At 30.6% G+C, this 19370-nt stretch overlaps 3 protein-coding genes across 5 annotated transcripts; 2 read left to right on the top strand and 1 right to left on the bottom strand.

Annotated features, from left to right (window-relative positions):
• Positions 1–39: 39 nt before the first annotated feature.
• LOC105201183 (probable galactose-1-phosphate uridylyltransferase) lies at positions 40–3606 on the top strand. Its single transcript, XM_026132834.2, has 7 exons — positions 40–577; positions 1019–1087; positions 1154–1323; positions 1687–1892; positions 1978–2206; positions 2322–2538; positions 2621–3606. Exons 1-7 carry the CDS (start codon positions 565–567, stop codon positions 2869–2871), a joined length of 1155 nt encoding a protein of 384 aa, XP_025988619.2. The 5' UTR covers positions 40–564; the 3' UTR covers positions 2872–3606.
• On the bottom strand, positions 2890–6330 carry LOC105201182 (adenylyltransferase and sulfurtransferase MOCS3). Its single transcript, XM_011169109.3, has 5 exons — positions 5525–6330; positions 5138–5351; positions 4655–4956; positions 3601–4068; positions 2890–3511 (listed from the first exon to the last, which is right to left on the bottom strand). Exons 1-5 carry the CDS (start codon positions 5721–5723, stop codon positions 3360–3362), a joined length of 1335 nt encoding a protein of 444 aa, XP_011167411.1. The 5' UTR covers positions 5724–6330; the 3' UTR covers positions 2890–3359.
• Positions 6331–8280: 1950 nt separating this feature from the next.
• Positions 8281–19252, top strand: LOC105207495. Of its 3 annotated transcripts, none has more exons than XM_039449292.1 (7): positions 8453–8855; positions 8920–9097; positions 11923–11954; positions 12053–12169; positions 12548–12734; positions 13245–13601; positions 14319–19252. In XM_039449292.1, the coding sequence occupies exons 4-7, from the start codon at positions 12132–12134 to the stop codon at positions 14763–14765; spliced, it is 1029 nt and encodes a 342-aa protein (XP_039305226.1). In that variant the 5' UTR covers positions 8453–8855; positions 8920–9097; positions 11923–11954; positions 12053–12131; the 3' UTR covers positions 14766–19252. The 3 variants fall into 3 exon arrangements, 2 of the variants coding, with proteins under 2 accessions (XP_039305222.1, XP_039305226.1); XR_005574780.1 differs by lacking the exon at positions 8920–9097 and having other exon boundaries at positions 8769–8855; positions 14319–17131; positions 17211–19252; XM_039449288.1 differs by lacking the exon at positions 8920–9097 and having other exon boundaries at positions 8281–8855.
• The last annotated feature ends 118 nt before the right edge of the window (positions 19253–19370 follow it).

The following is a 19370-nucleotide window of genomic DNA, read 5'->3' as shown; positions in this document are numbered from 1 at the left end:
AGAAAGAGAAAATATATGCAATAACAGCCATAAAGAACAAACTTCATAACTTTGATATCTTATATAATATTTTATTATAATTGTAATATATAAATACTTAAAAATTTTTTAATTTTGTTAGCTGACATGATGGAAATAAAGAAATTAGAGACAAAGAATTGTATATTAATTTCAAATTTTGCTGCAAACAATTCTGCCGGTTGAATTAACCGCTAACTAATTAAACATGGAAGTTTATTGATTTAATAGCAATGTTTGTAAAATTTCTAACTAAATTTGCTCTTTTCTAATCTATTCTTTTTTTCGTGCACCAAACAATGATAGATTAAAAATTACTTATCCCCTCCTCCTCCGTAAACTTTGAACTAAATTTTATTTGTTTGATATGTAACGTTGTGTAAGGTTATATGCACTCGTGTGCTTGTTATCTGCAGAAAAATGTAGTTCACGTATACACGAAAGATCAATATCGACATACATTCATTACATCATAATCATCAATCATAGCAAAATTTGCGTCGCAGATCGCATTGCGAACAATTGTTCACCGAGCTTTAGTGCACAATGTTCGCGACAGGTAAGTACGATCATACTGTTACATCGTAAACATTTAATATTGTGCTTTTCATCATTTTTAATTAATTCTAAGAGCAATGCCACGTGATATATAATTTTTCTTTTTTTTTAGAAATAAGCATATTATATATATTATCATTGTGTTGTTATATATATTTATTAAAGATAAAATTTTATCTAATTTTTTTATTTAAATAATATAAAATATGATATAATAATATTCTAAATTGCAATAATATTCTTTCATGTGAAATGTAAAGAGAGGATTATGTAATTTTGATGGAACACACAAAGTGATGACAAAAATATAATCTGTGTATAATATTGCAATTTTAGAATATAATCTGCTATGTAAACAACATATTTCTTGTGATTTTCTTCTTTTTGATACCATCAGAATATTCCAAGGAATGGATAATTTAATTCCATAAATTTGTAACAGGTGATGAATCATGGGACAAAGACGAATATGAAACGAAAGATAACACCACATCGGCATTTGATCCAATTGGTTAGATATAATAGTATCTTTTGATATCTCACAAAGTGCTTTTAATAATATTTAATTGTTTTGCAGAACATCAACATATAAGATATAATCCATTAAGAGGAGAATGGGTACTGGTATCACCACATCGTATGAAGCGACCTTGGGGAGGTCAAATAGAACCTAGTACAGATGAGGAGTTGCCAGATTACGATCCCAATAATCCACTTTGCCCAGGAAACATTAGAGCTAGTGGAGAAGTCAGTTGATCATTTATATTTTGTCTGTAATATACATTTTACCATTTCAATTTCTATAACTGAAACGTTAATTCTTGATTTTATTTGATAAAAAAATATTTTGCTATATTTATTTTGATATTGCACTATTGCTTACATTTTTATTCATATTCTGTGTTATTCTTTATTTGCAGGAAATTTTTGTAACAGAACAAAATAATTCCAAATTTTGTATCTTGTTATGATACTAGAAATTTGATAGAATAAACCCTTAATAAAATCCAATCCCTCATTATATTAATGTGCAATTAATAGCTTTCTAAAAATATAATCTAAAGTTTGTCATTTTATTACATTATTTAAAATTTCTGTTTTGTATTATAGGTAACTCCACTATACCAAAATACATTTTCGTTCGTGAATGACTTTCCTGCTTTATTGGAATCCGTGCCGGATCCACCGAAATCAGATGATGAACTCTTTCAAATGGGATCTGCTAAAGGTACTTGCAAAGTGATGTGCTTTCATCCAAAGTCAAATGTAACAATAGCGTTAATGACAATTCACGACATTAAAGAAGTAATCAAGCAGTAAGTAACATTTGATAAATATATAGTAGATACTTATCACTCTTTTGAAAAATAAATAAATGCAATACGATTGCAAATGCAACAGGTGGATCTTCGAGTTATTAGAGTTGGGTAAGAAATGGACTTGGGTCCAAATATTTGAGAATAGAGGTGCCTTGATGGGCTGTAGCAATGCGCATCCTCACTGTCAGATATGGTCCAGTTCATTCTTACCGAACGAAATTAGAATAAAAGATGGATATCTCAGGGATTACTATATGCGTAACAAGAAACCTCTTCTCATTGATTACATGCAGAAAGAAATTATAAAAAAGGTTAATTATTACAGATGTACATTTTTAAATATGATATAAAAAAGCAAGAAATTACTTATTTTAATAGAATTATTTTTTTATGTGATTTTAAATAAGTAGTTATCTAAATTTACAGGATCGTATTGTAATCGAGAATCGTGATTGGGTAATCGTAGTACCGTTCTGGGCAGTTTGGCCGTACGAAACTATGGTATTACCAAAAAAGCAAGTAACTAGAATGCAAGATTTGTCGGACAGCCAACAAGAATCTCTAGCTGTCATCATGAAGAGATTATGTACAAAATATGATAATCTTTTTCATTGCTCTTTTCCATATTCGATGGGATGGCACGGTATATAATTATTATTCTATTTATTATCTTTGTACATTTTAATATAGTCCACAATTACTGATTTATTAATGTGTAATAAAAGGCGCTCCAATGGGTCCAAATAAGCAGAATCATGATTATCCGTATTGGACTTTTCATGGGATGTACTTGCCACCTTTATTACGATCTGCTACCATAAAAAAGCACATGGTTGGATACGAACTTTTAGCTCAAGTACAGAGGGATCTGACACCAGAACAAGCAGCAGAAAAATTAAGAAATTTATCAGATTCTCACTACAAATATCCGGAAACTAGTTTAACTATAGAGGAAATAGAAAAATATTCGAATTAAATATATGTAAATGAGATATATATTTTCTATAATTATTTATATCAAAATCTAAAAACATAAATTTTTATCAAATATAAAGATGCGAAAGTTCTATTAGTCAGTAACGGGTTTTGGTGCTCAATAATATCTTTTATGTAAATTTTTTACAATTATTTGTACAAATGTTAATTCACACAAACTGCCGATTATTTGTCGGTTTTTAAAACACAATTTTAATTGGAGTTAGAGTATGTAATATCACAAGTTAAACTTATGAGCAATTTAATAATACTTTGGTGCTAACAAATATTTTCGAAACACTGTAAAGAACTTGTAAAAAATATCTTTTTACATTCTGTGTGGGCGTTTTACCGATTTAACTATCGAGTTCATGTGGTAATATTCCTTATAAATTTTTATATTATTTTGATGGTATATTATTCAATAAAAAATATATTAAACAAATATATCAACACATGATATGTGATCTTCATTTAATGTAATATAAATTAATATTTAGGAAATTTCGGATTAACCTTATTACTCCAAGCATGGATACCTCCGATTATGTCTCTTATTTTTAAAGTGTCTTCGGTAAATATGTTTTTTAAATATTGAACAGCCTTTTGTGAATCATTACCACGTCTGCACAGAAGATATACTGAAAAAGTAAATACAGTAATCTAAGATTGTATTTTTACACATAAAAAAATAACTGTAATTAAAGAATTAAAATATAGACATGCTTACAATCTACTGAATGATGCTCTTCTTGTACGTTTTTTATTTTGTCTTTTATTAGCTTCAAATTATGATCCTTATTAAGTTGTGTAAAAGGAATGTTAATGGAATCCTGTAAGTGGCAGATTTGATATTCTTCAGGTGAACGTACATCGATCAGTACATGAGGTTTTGATTTGATTTTCACGGTCTGATTATATTCCTGAACTGATATTCTCTCTTCTTTCTTTAGCAAATTTAAATTAGGCTCTTTATCATTAGCCTTCGCACCGCAAAATTTTTCATAATCTATTAATTCATGTATAACACGATGTTCTCCGCAAATCGCACAATTTGCATCTTTTGGACGTAAACGTACATTGTGAAATTTAGTTTCCATTCCATCGAACAGTAATAGTCGTCCCGAAATTACGTCGGGCATATCAAGTATTATTTTCATTGTTTCCAATGCTTGTAATACACCAATTGTTCCCACAGCTAATATCCAATATAAGAAATAAAGAAAAGTATTAGAAGAGTTGGATTAATATATTTTTATATTTATATATTTAATATATTTTCTTAAAGAAATTGTATGGTAAGTAAGTTAATGGCTTGTAAAATTAATTTAATTAAAAGTTAATCTTGAAAAGTATTATTCATAATAAATTACAAATTTGTAAGCTTTTAAAATTAAATTACTCAAAATAATTATAATATAAATCAAGTTTGATATTTGTAAATGAAGTTTGTATGAAACAAAGAAATATTGTTTTTTATGTGGAAATGAATATTTTTGATTTTATAATTTTTTTCTTTTATGTAGATAAATTTTTAATTTAGAAAAAAGTTAATAAATCAAAGTTTATGTGTTTGAAAAATAACTAGTTAAAGTTAAAAATTAACTAACATTAAGTTAAAAGTTGTTAACTTTGTAACTTTAATATTTAACTTTTCAAGTAACCAACCCTAAGTATTAGAATATATATATTTAACTAATAATATATATATTTAACTATATAGATTATTATAAAATATATGTAGAAAAATATAAAAAATATTTATGGAAATTGAAGAGGTTTACCTGCACCAAGAACACCTCCATCCCCACAGTTTGTTACAGTTTCTGGAGGAGGTGGTTCAGGAAATATGCATCTATAACAAGGACCATTGTTGTAATTAAACACTGATAAATGTCCTTCAAATCTCAATGCCGATCCAGAAACCAGTGGTTTACCACTCAGAACACATGCGTCATTCAACAAATAACGAGTGGCTACATTGTCCGTGGCATCTATTACAATATCATACTGCCTTATGATATCCAAAGCATTTTTACTATCTAGCTGGATTTTATATGGAGTGACCTTTACATAACTATTTAGCCTGTAAGAATAAGATTACAAAATAAATACATCTTAATTAAAAATAAGAGATTATATTACATGCAAACATTTCAGTTGTCTACAAAAATGTATATTTTTCATATTTCTAATTTTAAGCTAGTTTATTCTAGTCTAATTTAATCTAGTTTGAATTACATAATTAATTTGTAAAGTCATTATACCGATTGAGACTTTCTGTTGCTGCAATTACTTTGGCGGTACCGACGCTTGTTTCTGTGTATAATAGCTGTCTATGAAGATTGTTTATTTCAATATCATCATAGTCTACAATACCAATATGACCAACACCAGCACATGTCAAATATAATGCCGCAGGGCAACCAAGACCTCCAGCTCCTACAATAAGTACAGAGCTATCCTTTAGCTTCTTTTGACCTAAAAAATCAGAATCTATTAGAAAATAATTATATAACATATACATAAAAATACTGCTAATATTTTTCTGTGTATATATGAGTATTCACAATTTATTACAAAATTTAGTAAATTTTATCAAGAAACTCAGATTATGTAACTTTTCTTTATAAGGTAAATCTCATGCAGCGTACCTTTCACACCAACTTCTGTCAAAAAGAGCTGTCTACTGTATCTACAAATTTCATCATTGTTCAAGCCATATTCTTGCATAACTTGTTTTTCATGTCGCAAATGAGCTAATTTAGCCTCTTTTATGTGTAACAATTCACGCAATTTTGTAATTTCTGCTACTAATTCGTCCTCACATGTACTTATCAATATATTATCCATTATATAAAATCACGATAATTTAGTTTTGTTTTTAGATAAACAGTTCTTGAACTTTTCTCAAAATTAAAAGATAATATAATTATCAATTCAAATCAATTAAGAATTATATCAATAATAATTCCGGAAAAATACTTAAAATAAAAGTCTCAGGCTTGTATCAAAGTATATTTATATTACAAAATCATGTCAAAATAAGATTTGGAAAGTTAAAATCGTAAATTGATATTATAAAAAAAAACAATACATAAGTCACATAAGTTTTTTTTATATCAGTTAAGTTTCCTTAATTTACCACTAAAATCTTTCGACACAATTCGTTTAATTTTAGTTGTGAAAAATAATTTTTTGTACAAAGTTTTGGTTATTGAATGCGACGTTTTTTGAGGTTAGAACATTTATTATGAGTCACATGCGTCACCAGCATCACATGCGTGACCGGTTTTTAGGGCCAGTTAAGTGTTAACCGTGATTGGTTATTTCTGGTCAATTCTACTTAACGACAAATACAATTGGTCAATTCCGATAAAAGCCGATAGTAGCCGATTAAATTAACCGAAGGTTGTAAAACTGGCCCTCAAGTGCCAATCTACAATTAATTAATGTTGTAAGCCATAAGCCGTAAGAAATTGACCATGGTCGAATATTCTCCTCATATTCAACTATGATTGGTCAATTTCTTAAGGTTTAAGGGTTACTACACCTATTGTAGATCGGGACTTATTCCACACGTGTTTACGTGATAAACATGCATTTGCAACATTTTAATTTCTAATAAATTGTATTGATGTAAATCGTATTAATCAATATTTTCATTTTGAATTGCCGCGTTTTGATTTATGGTATTAACCAATCGTTCGACACTTTTATAACAACGTAACCAATAACATCCAGTCAATTGCTTGACATCGTCGAGTAAACACGTGTTGTATGATCGTAACGTAAACACGTGTTTCTTCGAGTAATTTTAACGCATCGAATGGTTGTAGTGATCAGTAGTGACTAATAATAAGTAATAAAATCGATCGATCGGTTCATTGCGTCGTTCCGCGTTTGTTGATCAAGTGCAGAGTAAATTTAATGTAAATGTGGTGAAATGTGAAACAACTTCGAAAAATAGACCTGGATAGAGGACAAATTTTAATTGAACTATCGCATCGTGGAAACAATAATCTGATCGCCGTGTGGGATGGTGCGTGAGTAAATGCAGTAAATGTGCTTAAACTTGTTCGAAGGCTCCTTGCCCCCCCCCTCTCTCTCTCTCTCTCTTTCTCCTTCTCCTTCCTTTCCTTCTTGTGCGTTTTAGATATGCTACTTTTAATTTGCAAATGATATTTAAGTAATCCCATTTGCATTAGATTTTATTATTTGCAGGCGTACATTCATTATAATAATGTAAACTTGAAGATTTCACGGTAATTCCGATATTTGACTGTCGGATGACAGAGCTCAATGTTCCCCGCTACACGAAAAAAATAGTAAGTCACCATTCATTCTTTCCTTCTTTCTTTTTTTCTCCCCCCTCTCTTTTTATTAACTAAAAACCGATTACTAAGGAATAATCACAGAAGTTAATATCCCATCTTTTCCTGATATATCGAATTAATTATAATCTGGTCAAATCGCTCTTGAACATGTCTCATAATTATATATACGCATACTTATATATATTTTGTAACAATTGTCTAATGATTTATAAATTATAATTATTTGAGTAATGTTGTAATAATCGAATAATATTTAGATTATATACTTAGATTATGAACTGTCAAATATGTAACGTTCGCAATTAAATCATCTCTTATTTACAATTCAATGAGAAAAATTAACGTTAAACCAATACATCCCTGGTAATAAATAAATGCGGCAAATCAAATTCTCAAATGTAAAATCTTCTTTTCTCTTTTCATAATATATAATAATTACCCTATTATGTTCGATAGTTTTAAAATATATGTTATGCTAGATTTTATAAAGAAATGTAATTGTTAAAATTTATTTCATTTCCTTTTCAAATTAACCCGTCTCGTCGAACGCCTCCTCCTAGTAAAAGATCACGCGAGGTCCAACCCCGAGTTAGAGATTAGATTCTCTGACTCAAATAAGAACCGGTGATCGCACGACTCTTGGAAAGGCGTCAAAGCGTGTCGTGGTACGGTGACCCAATTTCCAGAGTCATAAAAGTGCGTTCGCCTTCGTGTCGTACGTCTGCTTACGACCACGAGTTTAAGGGCCACTTGCACCAACGCCGATTAACTTAATCGCCGATTAACTTAAATTTTTCTATCGGGATTGACCAATCGCATTTGTCGTTAAGTAAAATTGACCAATCATGGTTGACACTTAATTTGCGATTAGCAAGGATTCTGTTGCGTCCTTTCCTGCCTCCCTAAAGATGGTCTTTCCTTAACCATCTTTCTTTTAAGGCTGGACGTAACAATAATAAGTAGTTTAATGACTGGGAATTGATTAAAAAGAAAAAATCAGTATTGTCTTAAAAACTTTTAAATATTATAGCTTCTAAATTGTCCGCAAAGCTATTTTTTTCTTTTTACATGGTGGGTAAGTTACATAAATGCGGTATTTGCAATGTATGTGCATCTATAGTTAATCTTTAGGTTTAATCTATAGCTAATATTGATTTCATATTGGCCAATATTAGATAGTATTGATTATGTCACAACAAATCATTGCAACGGTGATGTTTTCTGCTCTAGGGGTTTCTTCTAGCGTTTCATCGTTGAAATTTGCAGCCGACATTCCGCAAAGTTAATTGCCGATCTGATTTATCGAACAAAACAGATTTGCGCGAGATATTTGTAAGAACTTTAATACCCTGCGCGCCTAGCAACCGCTTCGCGCATGAGTGTGGGGACAAATGGTGCAGGCGGTTCCTGCGCGCGAGGCGCACGGTACGAGGGCGAGAGCACGCGACGAGTGTCGTCGGGGAAGGACACGTCCGGGGGTGCCTGCTGGAGCTAAGTGCCACGGTGACGACGTCTCCGGCACCCTCGACGTCTTTGGCGGTAGACGTCTGGCAAGAGAATTATGGTGCGAGCTGCGAGGGATCGAACACTCGACGCATCGTTCGTGACGGCCACTCTAACGTTCGCGTTACTGTTGCTCGTTGATCAAGTAAGAACGACGACAGCGAGCGTGAGATATGTTTCGCTATAAATTACGTCGCTCCCATCCGCAGGACGCGAACGCGTAACCATGTTTCGCGCGCGCAGGGGAGAAAGAGACGAAAGACGCGTTTACGTCGCCGGAGACACCCGTCCGTCCGCATCCTCGTCCATACAACCCCTTGCCCGTTCGCCTCCACCACCGCGCTCCCGATCAATACGTGCCCGCTTCGCCGTGTTTGTCATTCATGCGTAAGTCTTTTCCACCCTCCTTTTAACCCATTAATGGCCGGCGCTTTTCCTATTTCCGATGGGACGTGTTTTTATTATAAATAGAACAGTCTTTTAATTTTATAATAAATATTGTAATAAATAAAATAACTTATTAATAGTCACTTTACAGTTTTTTTCTTTTTTTTCTATAAATACGCGTGTTCTGTGAACCGAAGTAAGTTGCTGTAAAATATCAATTACAAATTGAAAAATTAAAAGAGAAGTCGCACTTGACATGACGCAAATATTAATTTCTTTTTTTAAATACTTTTTCCTTACGTGTTTACACTATATAAAATGATATTTAAATGTATCTAAATGTCTAAAAAAAAATGTTTAACATATGGTCTTTTGATGCAATGTTAGAAACGAATAATTAAGAAATGATAAAAAGAATTTGTTAAATAATTAAAATTTTTATTTTTTTTTATCATTCTTTAATTGTGGCCTTAATCTGAAATAGATTAAAAAAATTGCACTGTTTTCTAGGAGATGAATATTGTATAATAATCTTTTTTTTTAGATTTAATTTTAATAGTTAATGTGTAATGACTAAGTTTTTAATTGTGTTTCTATTTTTATACAAAAATTGCAATTTTTAAGTGTGAAATTAGTAAAGACCTACACAGAGAAAAAAATACTAAATTTTAATAAATTGTTTTTTAATAGTTGCAATGAAATATTTAGTAAGTGTAAATAAATATTTATTTAGTACATGTTTTTATTAAGCAAATATACGAGGTGTGTTCAAAAAGTATCGCGAATTTTGAATTTTCGCGGGTTACGTATATTCGAATTTCGATCTTTTTGTGGCGTTATGTTGGTACTCATGTCTCTCACTTATGCCGACAAGCTCGGCCATTTTGAATGTTCACTTAATTGTTGACAGCTGCTTTGCTTGCACGTGTTTTGGATCGTCTTCGATTTTTACCTATTCAAAAAAATGGATCAAAGAACCTGTATCAAATTTTGTGTGAAAAACGAAATTAAGTGCGCGGATGCATTCCGAATGTTGACTGTGGCATACGGAGAAGCTACCTTGGACCGAAGCAACGTTTATCGGTGGTACAAAATGTTCTCAGAAGGCCGAGAAGATGTGAACGACGAAGAGCGTGCCGGACGCCCGAGCACTTCAACAACAGACGAAAAAATTAATGAAGTGGAGAAAATGGTATTGGCCAATCGTCGAATCACCGTTAGAGAAGTTGCTGAGGACCTAAACATATCGATTGGCTCGTGCCATTCGATTTTTATCAATGATTTGGGCATGAGACGGGTCGCCGCGAAATTCGTACCAAAATTGCTCAATTGCGACCAAAAACAGCATCGCATGAACATTGCTAATGAGATGTTGGACTCTGTCCGCGACGACCCAAATTTGCTCCAGAGGGTCATAACTGGTGACGAATCGTGGGTTTATGGTTATGACGTGGAAACCAAAGCTCAATCATCTCAATGGAAGCTGCCGCACGAACCAAGACCGAAAAAAGCGCGCCAAGTTCGGTCAAATGTGAAAGTTTTGCTGACAGTTTTCTTCGATTGCAGGGGCGTGGTGCATCATGAGTTCTTGCCACAGGGTAGAACGGTCAATAAGGAATATTACCTGCAAGTTATGCGCAATTTGCGCGAAGCAATCCGCCAGAAACGCCCGGATTTGTGGAAGAACAAAAATTGGCTTTTGCACCACGATAACGCCCCTGCTTACACATCGTTGCTTGTGCGCGACTTTTTGGCCAAAAACAACACACTAATGATGCCGCAGCCACCGTATTCCCCAGATCTGGCCCCCTGTGACTTTTTCTTGTTCCCTAAACTGAAGAGGCCCATGAAAGGACGACGTTACGCTACGCTTGACGAGATAAAGACGGCATCGAAGGAGGAGCTGAACAAGATAAAAAAAAATGATTTTTTGAAGTGCTTCGAAGATTGGAAAAACCGTTGGCACAAGTGTATAATATCTCATGGGGATTACTTTGAAGGGGACAAAATAGATATTCATGAATAAATAAATAATTTTTGAAAAAACACAAAATTCGCGATACTTTTTGAACACACCTCGTATATAGCATAAGTAAATATTTCATTGCAATTATTCAAATATTTATTAAGATTTAATAATTTTTCTATCAGTATACTTATTTAAATAATTCTAGGAAACAAGAGAGATTTTTAAGAAATAAAAATAACATTGGTTTAATTAAAATTTTCCGTGTTATAAGTATGGCCTTTAATGAGTTAGTTATCCATTGTTTTGCAATCCTTTTTAATACATAGAAAATTTACCTGGCATGGAAATCGCGCCCATTTTCATGAACATTTTATTGGATCGTGCTAGAGAGAATAGTTCTTTCATAATTTTTTGAAATAGGACTTTTAAATTAGTAGAAATAATTATTGATAAAATATTTTATATAATGTATATTTTTTGTAATAATATTAGAATTTTCTATTATTTTTTAAAAAAGGATTACTCCAAACTTAGATTAAAATATCATTCAATATTTTAGTTACTGCATTATGCGTATATATTAGATATAACAGCAGTCTCTTTTTACAGCTTGAATATATAATTGAATATTCCAGCTATAAAATGTGATTCAATATATAATCAATAAAGAATGGCAAACGGAAGGGAAGGAGAAAAAGAAAAAAAGAATATTGTTTTTGTATAGTGATTGGATACTTCTTCTGTAATTGATTAATTCGCTTATCATTAAAAGAAATATATAATTAAATATATTAAATATATCCTATTTTTATATATTATAATCATAGAATAATTATATCTTATATTGTCTTTTAAGGTGTCTTCTGAGGAATGTATCGGAGGGCATGTGTAAGTATTTTGTTTTATAAACATTATAATTGTGAATACAAAACTGAAAAATATTGAGCAAATCATAAATAACGAGATGCAAATTTGTTGCTTTGTAGCTGTTCTCCTCCAAAGGAATGCTGTCCTTATGGCTGTTGTTACAGTGTCTTCACACCAGTGCATCCTCATGTTTCAGAAATGTTCAATTTCTTAATTTGGACTTATTGGTATCTATGGTTGGTATATTTTTTCAATCATTTTTATATTATCAAATGACGGCATTGAGTGAAAAGGAAATAAGTTTCTTGTCCTTTTTACATGTTATAGTTTTTAAGATTAAGTGATATATACTTTTAGAACGGATGATTTTCTAGCGGTTTGTTGTAATAAATATGCACGTATCATAATTTCACTTCCTGCATAATGTTTCCCTGGTGAAAAAAAAGAGATAGAATTTGATAGAAAAAATTTTATTGTTTTGAATATAGAATATTCGGTTTGGTTCGTGAATTCACAAATGTGAATTATTTTCTATTATTTTCTATTAAAAATTTTTACCAGAATTACTTTATTATTATACACATCGAGTATCAGTCAAGTATTTTGTTTTACAGGGTAGCAGTGCTTGCAGCTTTAGCTATAGCCGCAACATGTGGCTTTTGGCTGTGGAAACGTCGTCGTGCGGCATTGTCCGACGACAGCACATCCTCAGAAAGAACTTCCACGGGACCGTGGTATCCGCCTCCTCATTATAGCCGGTGTAGTTCTTTTGTACAGGCATTACCACCACCGTACAATGAGGTATTTATCTATAATTCATGTTTACATATCACAAAATCTACAAATAAAAATATCCACTAATTGATTTTCTTCATGACCTTACGATTACTAAAAAAACTAATTTTATTGCAAGATTATTGAAGAAAATCAATCATTGCAATTTACACATTTTCTCTCTTATATTGTACTAATATAATTGAACATTAACAATAAATTAAAATTCAAGTTAAAATTTTAGCTGGAAATTATATTAGAGCTAATAAAGTTTGTTACTAATTTGTGTCTTTGAAGCTTTTATTGTGAATAATTCTTCGGTTTCAATTATTTAATGTTTGTAAATGATTGATGTCTTGATATTTTTGTTAACATAAAATTGACTTCAAATAAAAAAAATATTCTGAAAATATTATAAATATAATAATATAGTTTATTACATATATAGAAATAAAATATTTATTCTTCTATATTATAATAATATATAATATTTATATAAAATATAAATTCTATTTTTATCGTGCAATTTACGCTTAGGTGACTGCAAAACCAGACCTTTATCCCTTAGTAATTGGATATGATGATAGCACGGGCAAAGGCACTTCTGGTTTTGTGATGCGCTACTTCAGATCGTTGTCACATGCAAGCACACTGGATTCATTAAGCTCTAGTTTTATGTGCAATATGGTGAACGAAGCAAATACCATTATTCCACCACCGTATTCTTGTAACAATAGCGTCGACGAATTGTCGGCCGTGGAGTGCGAAAGAAGAGAGACGGGTGACGTTGGTTCCATCGTCTCTTTGACAAATCATAGAACAACCTCTGACATATCAAGCCTTGGTGCTCAATCGCCTTGTTCTCCACCGAGGGCTACCAGCCCAACGATAGAAGTACGTTTCTATAATTAGTGCTGCTTAGATAAAAAATGATCTAGATAAAATATAAAATTATATATCGTTTTAGATCATTTTAAAATAATATCTCCGTTGAAAAAAAAAACAATTTAGGACAAAAGAAATATATTCATATTTTTATTTATGAATATATTTATTATAAATATCTTCTTAAAAAATTCTTCAGATAATTTAGTCAGACAAAAAATCTTTTTATTTAGATCAACACGCAAATACAGATAAAAAAATGTAGAAGGATTATATAACTCACTTTATAACAATTAATAAAGTTGTTCTTTAAATGTTCTCCAATCAGGATAATTTTTTTCGTTACTATTTTCTGATCTATAGTTATTACTTAAAAAAATTTTTTTCTTTAGGATAAATAGTAACTTGAAAAGTGAAATGTTAAGAACAATACATTATTTCGTTGTTGTTCACATTAACTTAAATAATTTAGAAAAAAAAACATTTTTTATTCATGATAGGTATTAATTTCATAATATATATTATATATTATAATATATATTATTTCAATAATTTAGATGAAAATAAGAGTTATTTTTTATTCAAATACTTATTTAGATAATTTTATAGATTATAGCAAATTATAAATGATGTTTACATTTGTTACATTGATGTCACAAAAATGTCTTTATGTATATGCGAACTATTAATCTCACGATGTTAATTTTTATTTTTATTATTTTTCAGCTGCGAGAATTATTGGATAAGATACAGCAACTTCCTCATTTGTCTAACGGACACTCAACCACCGTGCATTGTCAACAGAGTCAAGCCCCGGTCTTGTATGTAACAAGCAGCGATGGTACTACACAACAACGGCCTTTGAGTCCCAGCGATGTCGGTTCGTATAAAGTGAGGAGACCAGGAACCAGGCTATACATGCCGTTGGGATTGCCGAATTCGCGAAGCAAAACGAAGCGATGGTTGTCACGCTCTGCACCGACAACGCCTTCGGGTACAGTACCAATGTCTTTCTTACCGGGGCAAAGCAGGAGGCCCTCAGAGGCCGACAACAATCAGCAAGCGGTGCCACTGCTTTACGAGCAAGACGAGAATGAAAACAGCAATGCGGATCAATCATCGTCCGGTATTCCATTGCTCGCTGAACAAGAGGAAGAACGACAATCGACATGACACGGTGTTTAAATTGTTTGTGCCATTTAATACTCGACATCGCAATTACCTCATGTGAGGATTGTTGATATCTACACACACACGTACACATACACACGCGCGCGCGCGCGCGCACACACACATACACACAGATTTAAATATTTTTTAATATGGCTCTGATACATTTATCTTGTTACTGATGTTTACTATATCATAAAATTATATACATTCGGGGCGTATTTAGATATTTATGCAATATGTGAAAAGTCCTAAACTTTATTATAAATTAACATTTAAATTATTTTTTATGATTTATTTATATTTTTATTACTATGTTTATATAAATACTTATTTATATTTGATTTATATATATATATATATATATATATATACAAAATATGATATTAAAATATTGTAAAATTCTAAATTTTAGTAAAACCTAGGATTTGTCTATAAATACCAAGATTTATTAAGTTTCTTTGATAGTCAAAAAATGTAATGTCAGAGGTTTACTAATATTGATAAATTAAGACCTATTAAATGTACGAAAAAAGTCAGGATAGGTTTTATAGTAAGATACATGTACATGGTTATTTAAGTACTAAATCAATAACAGGCCAAATATAATGAGCTATCAAGATGTAAGTTTACTATATATTTATTTATTATTAACAATAACAGTTAAATCGTCTTAATTATTGTTAATAAAATAAATACAATAGTAAACTTACATCTTGTATAATAGTGGAAGCTTGTTATTTTTGGCCTGAATTTATTGCCGATTTATTACTTTGTAAATACGAGCGATAATTTATTATATGATTATTTGTTTAATATATATTTAGCTAATATACACATATGTGCGCGTATTTATTTTTTTAATTTAAAGAGAATTGGCTCCATTGAATAAATTACAGTAAAATAAAATAATGCCAATAAGAAGTCGACACTGGATGTTTACAATAATATTCATATACAATAATATTATCATTCAAAAATTACATAGACGGACCTATGTGTTTAGAGCATCTTTATTTCCAACATTGATTTTTGTATGTTATAAACACGTTTAAATATGACTTGCTGCTCATAAGATCATAAACCGTATTACCACCTACATTCTTTATCGCATACAGTTTAATCGAATTTGCTATTAATCAGAGACCTATATACGCCTCGAATGTGCCTATTTTATGCGATAAGGTATACATGACACCTATTATACGAGATAGTTAATCGATTTTCCGATTACTGTAAACCGATAAATGCCGCCTACCTTTTTAAACTAAAAATTTCAAGAAAATTGAAAGGACTTTACGACTGTCGTCGGCGAAGTGACTCAAGGCCTTATTCGCAATTGTAGAATTCAATTCTACCATCACATTCTTGAATAGTTATGACATTAAACATTAACCCTTTAGCTGCGGTACGCTTTAAATGAAAAACCGTCCTCTGTGTGTGGAACACGATAGCTACAGTCGGTCATCGAAACACAATCGATTCTAAAACTAGAACCGAGTAGATAATTTAAATGTCCCATACAAGACGTTTGCTTGCGCACGTGGTGTTGGAAAAAATTTAGAAAGTAAATTACTAACTCATCTTTTTTTTTAATAGTATACTTTTAGAAAATCTTAAGTAATAATTCATAAACAGAATAATAATAAATATAATATATTTAACGTATGAATATTATACATTTTTAGTTATTAATTTTAAATTTGATATTAACTGATGATTAAATCTGTCAAAAACAGATTTTATAAAACGTTTATTATAATATTTTATCGATAGAATACCAAAGAAAATATAACAGAATTTTTGATGCTAATAGAATGTAATGGCAGAGCAGAATTCAAATACATACACTCGTACGTTTTCTGCAGCTAAAGAGTTAAGAAATTTAAATATCGTGATAAATAAATACGCTGTTTGCTTCTCGGAGAAATGTAAAAGAAACAAGTCTTAAGACTCCTTCTAATTCTCTGGTTTTCAACTATTGACTATATGACTTCTTGCCACTTACATTTAATATAGACTTTGCTTTCTTTCAATAAATATCGCAAACTCGCGAGAACAAAACAATATTGCATTTTTTATGCGATGTAAAGTTATGACACGCGTAAATTGCGTATTATTACGTCAGAATGGGAAATAGAAGATTTTTGTCACTATTTTCCATAAATGTGTATTTCCATGAATGCGTATTACTTGATGCAAATTTGGAGAATAACATAAACAGATTTGTGTTAGGTTAGTACAATGACAGTAAAATGAAGTGAGAAGAAGGTTTTATGCTTTACTTACAAAACTAGAAGAATAGTTTTAATTTTAATTTTAATTTTAATTTTTAGGATTACAGAACATGTATACATCGAAATTTATTGGTGCGTGAATAGATTATGAACATTACGACAACCGTCTGATTAACATAATATGTAACTTTTTATTATTATATTTGCATAGGTTTCATCATATAATATTCCATCCAAACAAATCGGTCAGGAGAGAAGGAGCTAGGACAATATTGCGCAATCGTGTAGAAGTACGAATGATGCGGCAGTAACATATACTATACGAAATATATGAGCCAATGTACAATGCAGATTCCGTCAAGAGATAACAATATAGACTACAGAAATTATAGACAAACACAAGTTCGTAATATGTATAAAAAGATTTTTGTTTAATTTTTAACAAGCAGATAAGATTACCATAATAAGTACGAATGCAAACAATAAAAAAACAAGGATGATATTGGACTAAAGTATAGTTTACACACGTACATCTATTATTCAGACAGTTAAATCTATTAAAAACAGATTTTTTTTTTAAATAAATTTTGCCGGTAGGATGCCAGTGGAAATGCAACGTAATCAATTACGCAATCAGTAAAAAATGTTTTAAAATGTTTTTTAATATTTAAAACGACGTGAAGAATAAATATTTAAAGAATATTTAAAAACATTATCTGCTGATTGGGTAGTAGAACATGATGGCAAAACACAGTAAAAACCGAGCATGAAACGATACCATTTAAAAGATTACATTCTGCTCGCTTTCTACTAGCAAATGCTATTGGATTATGTCTGCAGATTCTATTGGCAGAATACGAACTTAATACAGATGCAGTTGACGTTAATCTGTTGCAATATTCTGCTCAAATACCTGGTGAAAAAATTTTTCTTTGTGTCACAATATTTTTAAGAATTCTTCATATTTTAAATTCATGAAGATTTCTAAAAAAAAAAAAATGTTTGAGATCCCTCCATATTTTATAAGTTTTCTTCGGAAATTGTAAAATGAGAAATTTTACAATATTTCAGAATTCTATATATATAAAATTCTGGAAAAGATGTATATATTTTCTCAACATTTTTTGAAAGTGTATTTCAGTTTGTATAAAAAAATCTGAAAAATTTTCTAAGAAGTTATAAAATCAGAAATACAGAAATCATACAGAAATTGCGAAAAATTTTAAAGTTTACATAATTATTTTGAAAAATTATATGAGGAACTCCAAGAAAAATTTTCACTAGGAATCTGCTAGCAAATTGCTAGCATATTGTTAACATTTTGCTTGCTAAGTACTTTTCAGTCTGAGCGTACATAATACTCATGTATTGTACAATCGAGAGCAAAAATACTGTCCTGTTTCGATGTAATAATATTCAGCTGCACCGAGCTTCTCCTTCAACCAATCAATCGACCAATTACCAAAGGAGAACGTATGATAAAATTTATAAAAAAAGAAATCGGTAAAAGTGCAAGTTTTATTGTCTGCATCTGAATTATGCGGACGGAATTTTGTTCTCCACTGTATTATCGCGCACAATTACAATTGTTAGATATACCGTGAATTATCTGGGATTCTTAATAATTTTATAATTTTATTTCTATTGCGATATATAAATCGAACGTTTGTATATAGTATATTCGCATATCAATGTAGATGTACATATGTTTATGCATAAGATATTAATATAATAATTTATTAATTTCCCAAAATTGTGATTATTTGAAAAAATTTAGAAATGTGCTTATTTATAGTTCCAACAATTCAGTGAAAATATTTCACTCTTTTTATTTTCACCAATTATTTATAACACTGTTGCTTTTTTTGTTTAATTGTTTGTAACACAAACTATAGAAGTAGCAAAACGTCTTTTGAAGTTAGTCATTTGTTAATGTATTCTACACATATACATACACACATATTGTTTAAGTTTTAGTATAAGAGAAACATGATAAAAACACCTGCGTGGTGCTCTGTAAACTATACTTTTATTCCCTAAGAAAAATTCTGTTTACGTACATGATATTAACAATTATATAGAAATCGTTGAAAAATATTCAATAATGTAATAGATTTTAATTCTAATATGTAAAAGCAGTCATATACTTTAATTGTACTAACATTGTTCATGTACATCATGCATTTGATGCATTTGATTGACATGTATTTTTTTATAAAAGCCAGGTACAAATAAATTCAAGCTTTTACGAAATGTTCTTGCTCTTCTCATTGTCCAAATGTTTTCCTTAAGATGAAAAACTTTTAGAAAGTTTTTAGGTGTTAAGTATAGCAGAATTTAAATTTGTAAAAAAAGTAAAATAGGGGGGTAA

Source organism: Solenopsis invicta, chromosome 1 (genome assembly GCF_016802725.1).
Source record: "Solenopsis invicta isolate M01_SB chromosome 1, UNIL_Sinv_3.0, whole genome shotgun sequence".
Classification (NCBI taxonomy): domain Eukaryota; kingdom Metazoa; phylum Arthropoda; class Insecta; order Hymenoptera; family Formicidae; genus Solenopsis; species Solenopsis invicta.
This window is presented reverse-complemented; position numbering and strand designations above follow the sequence as displayed.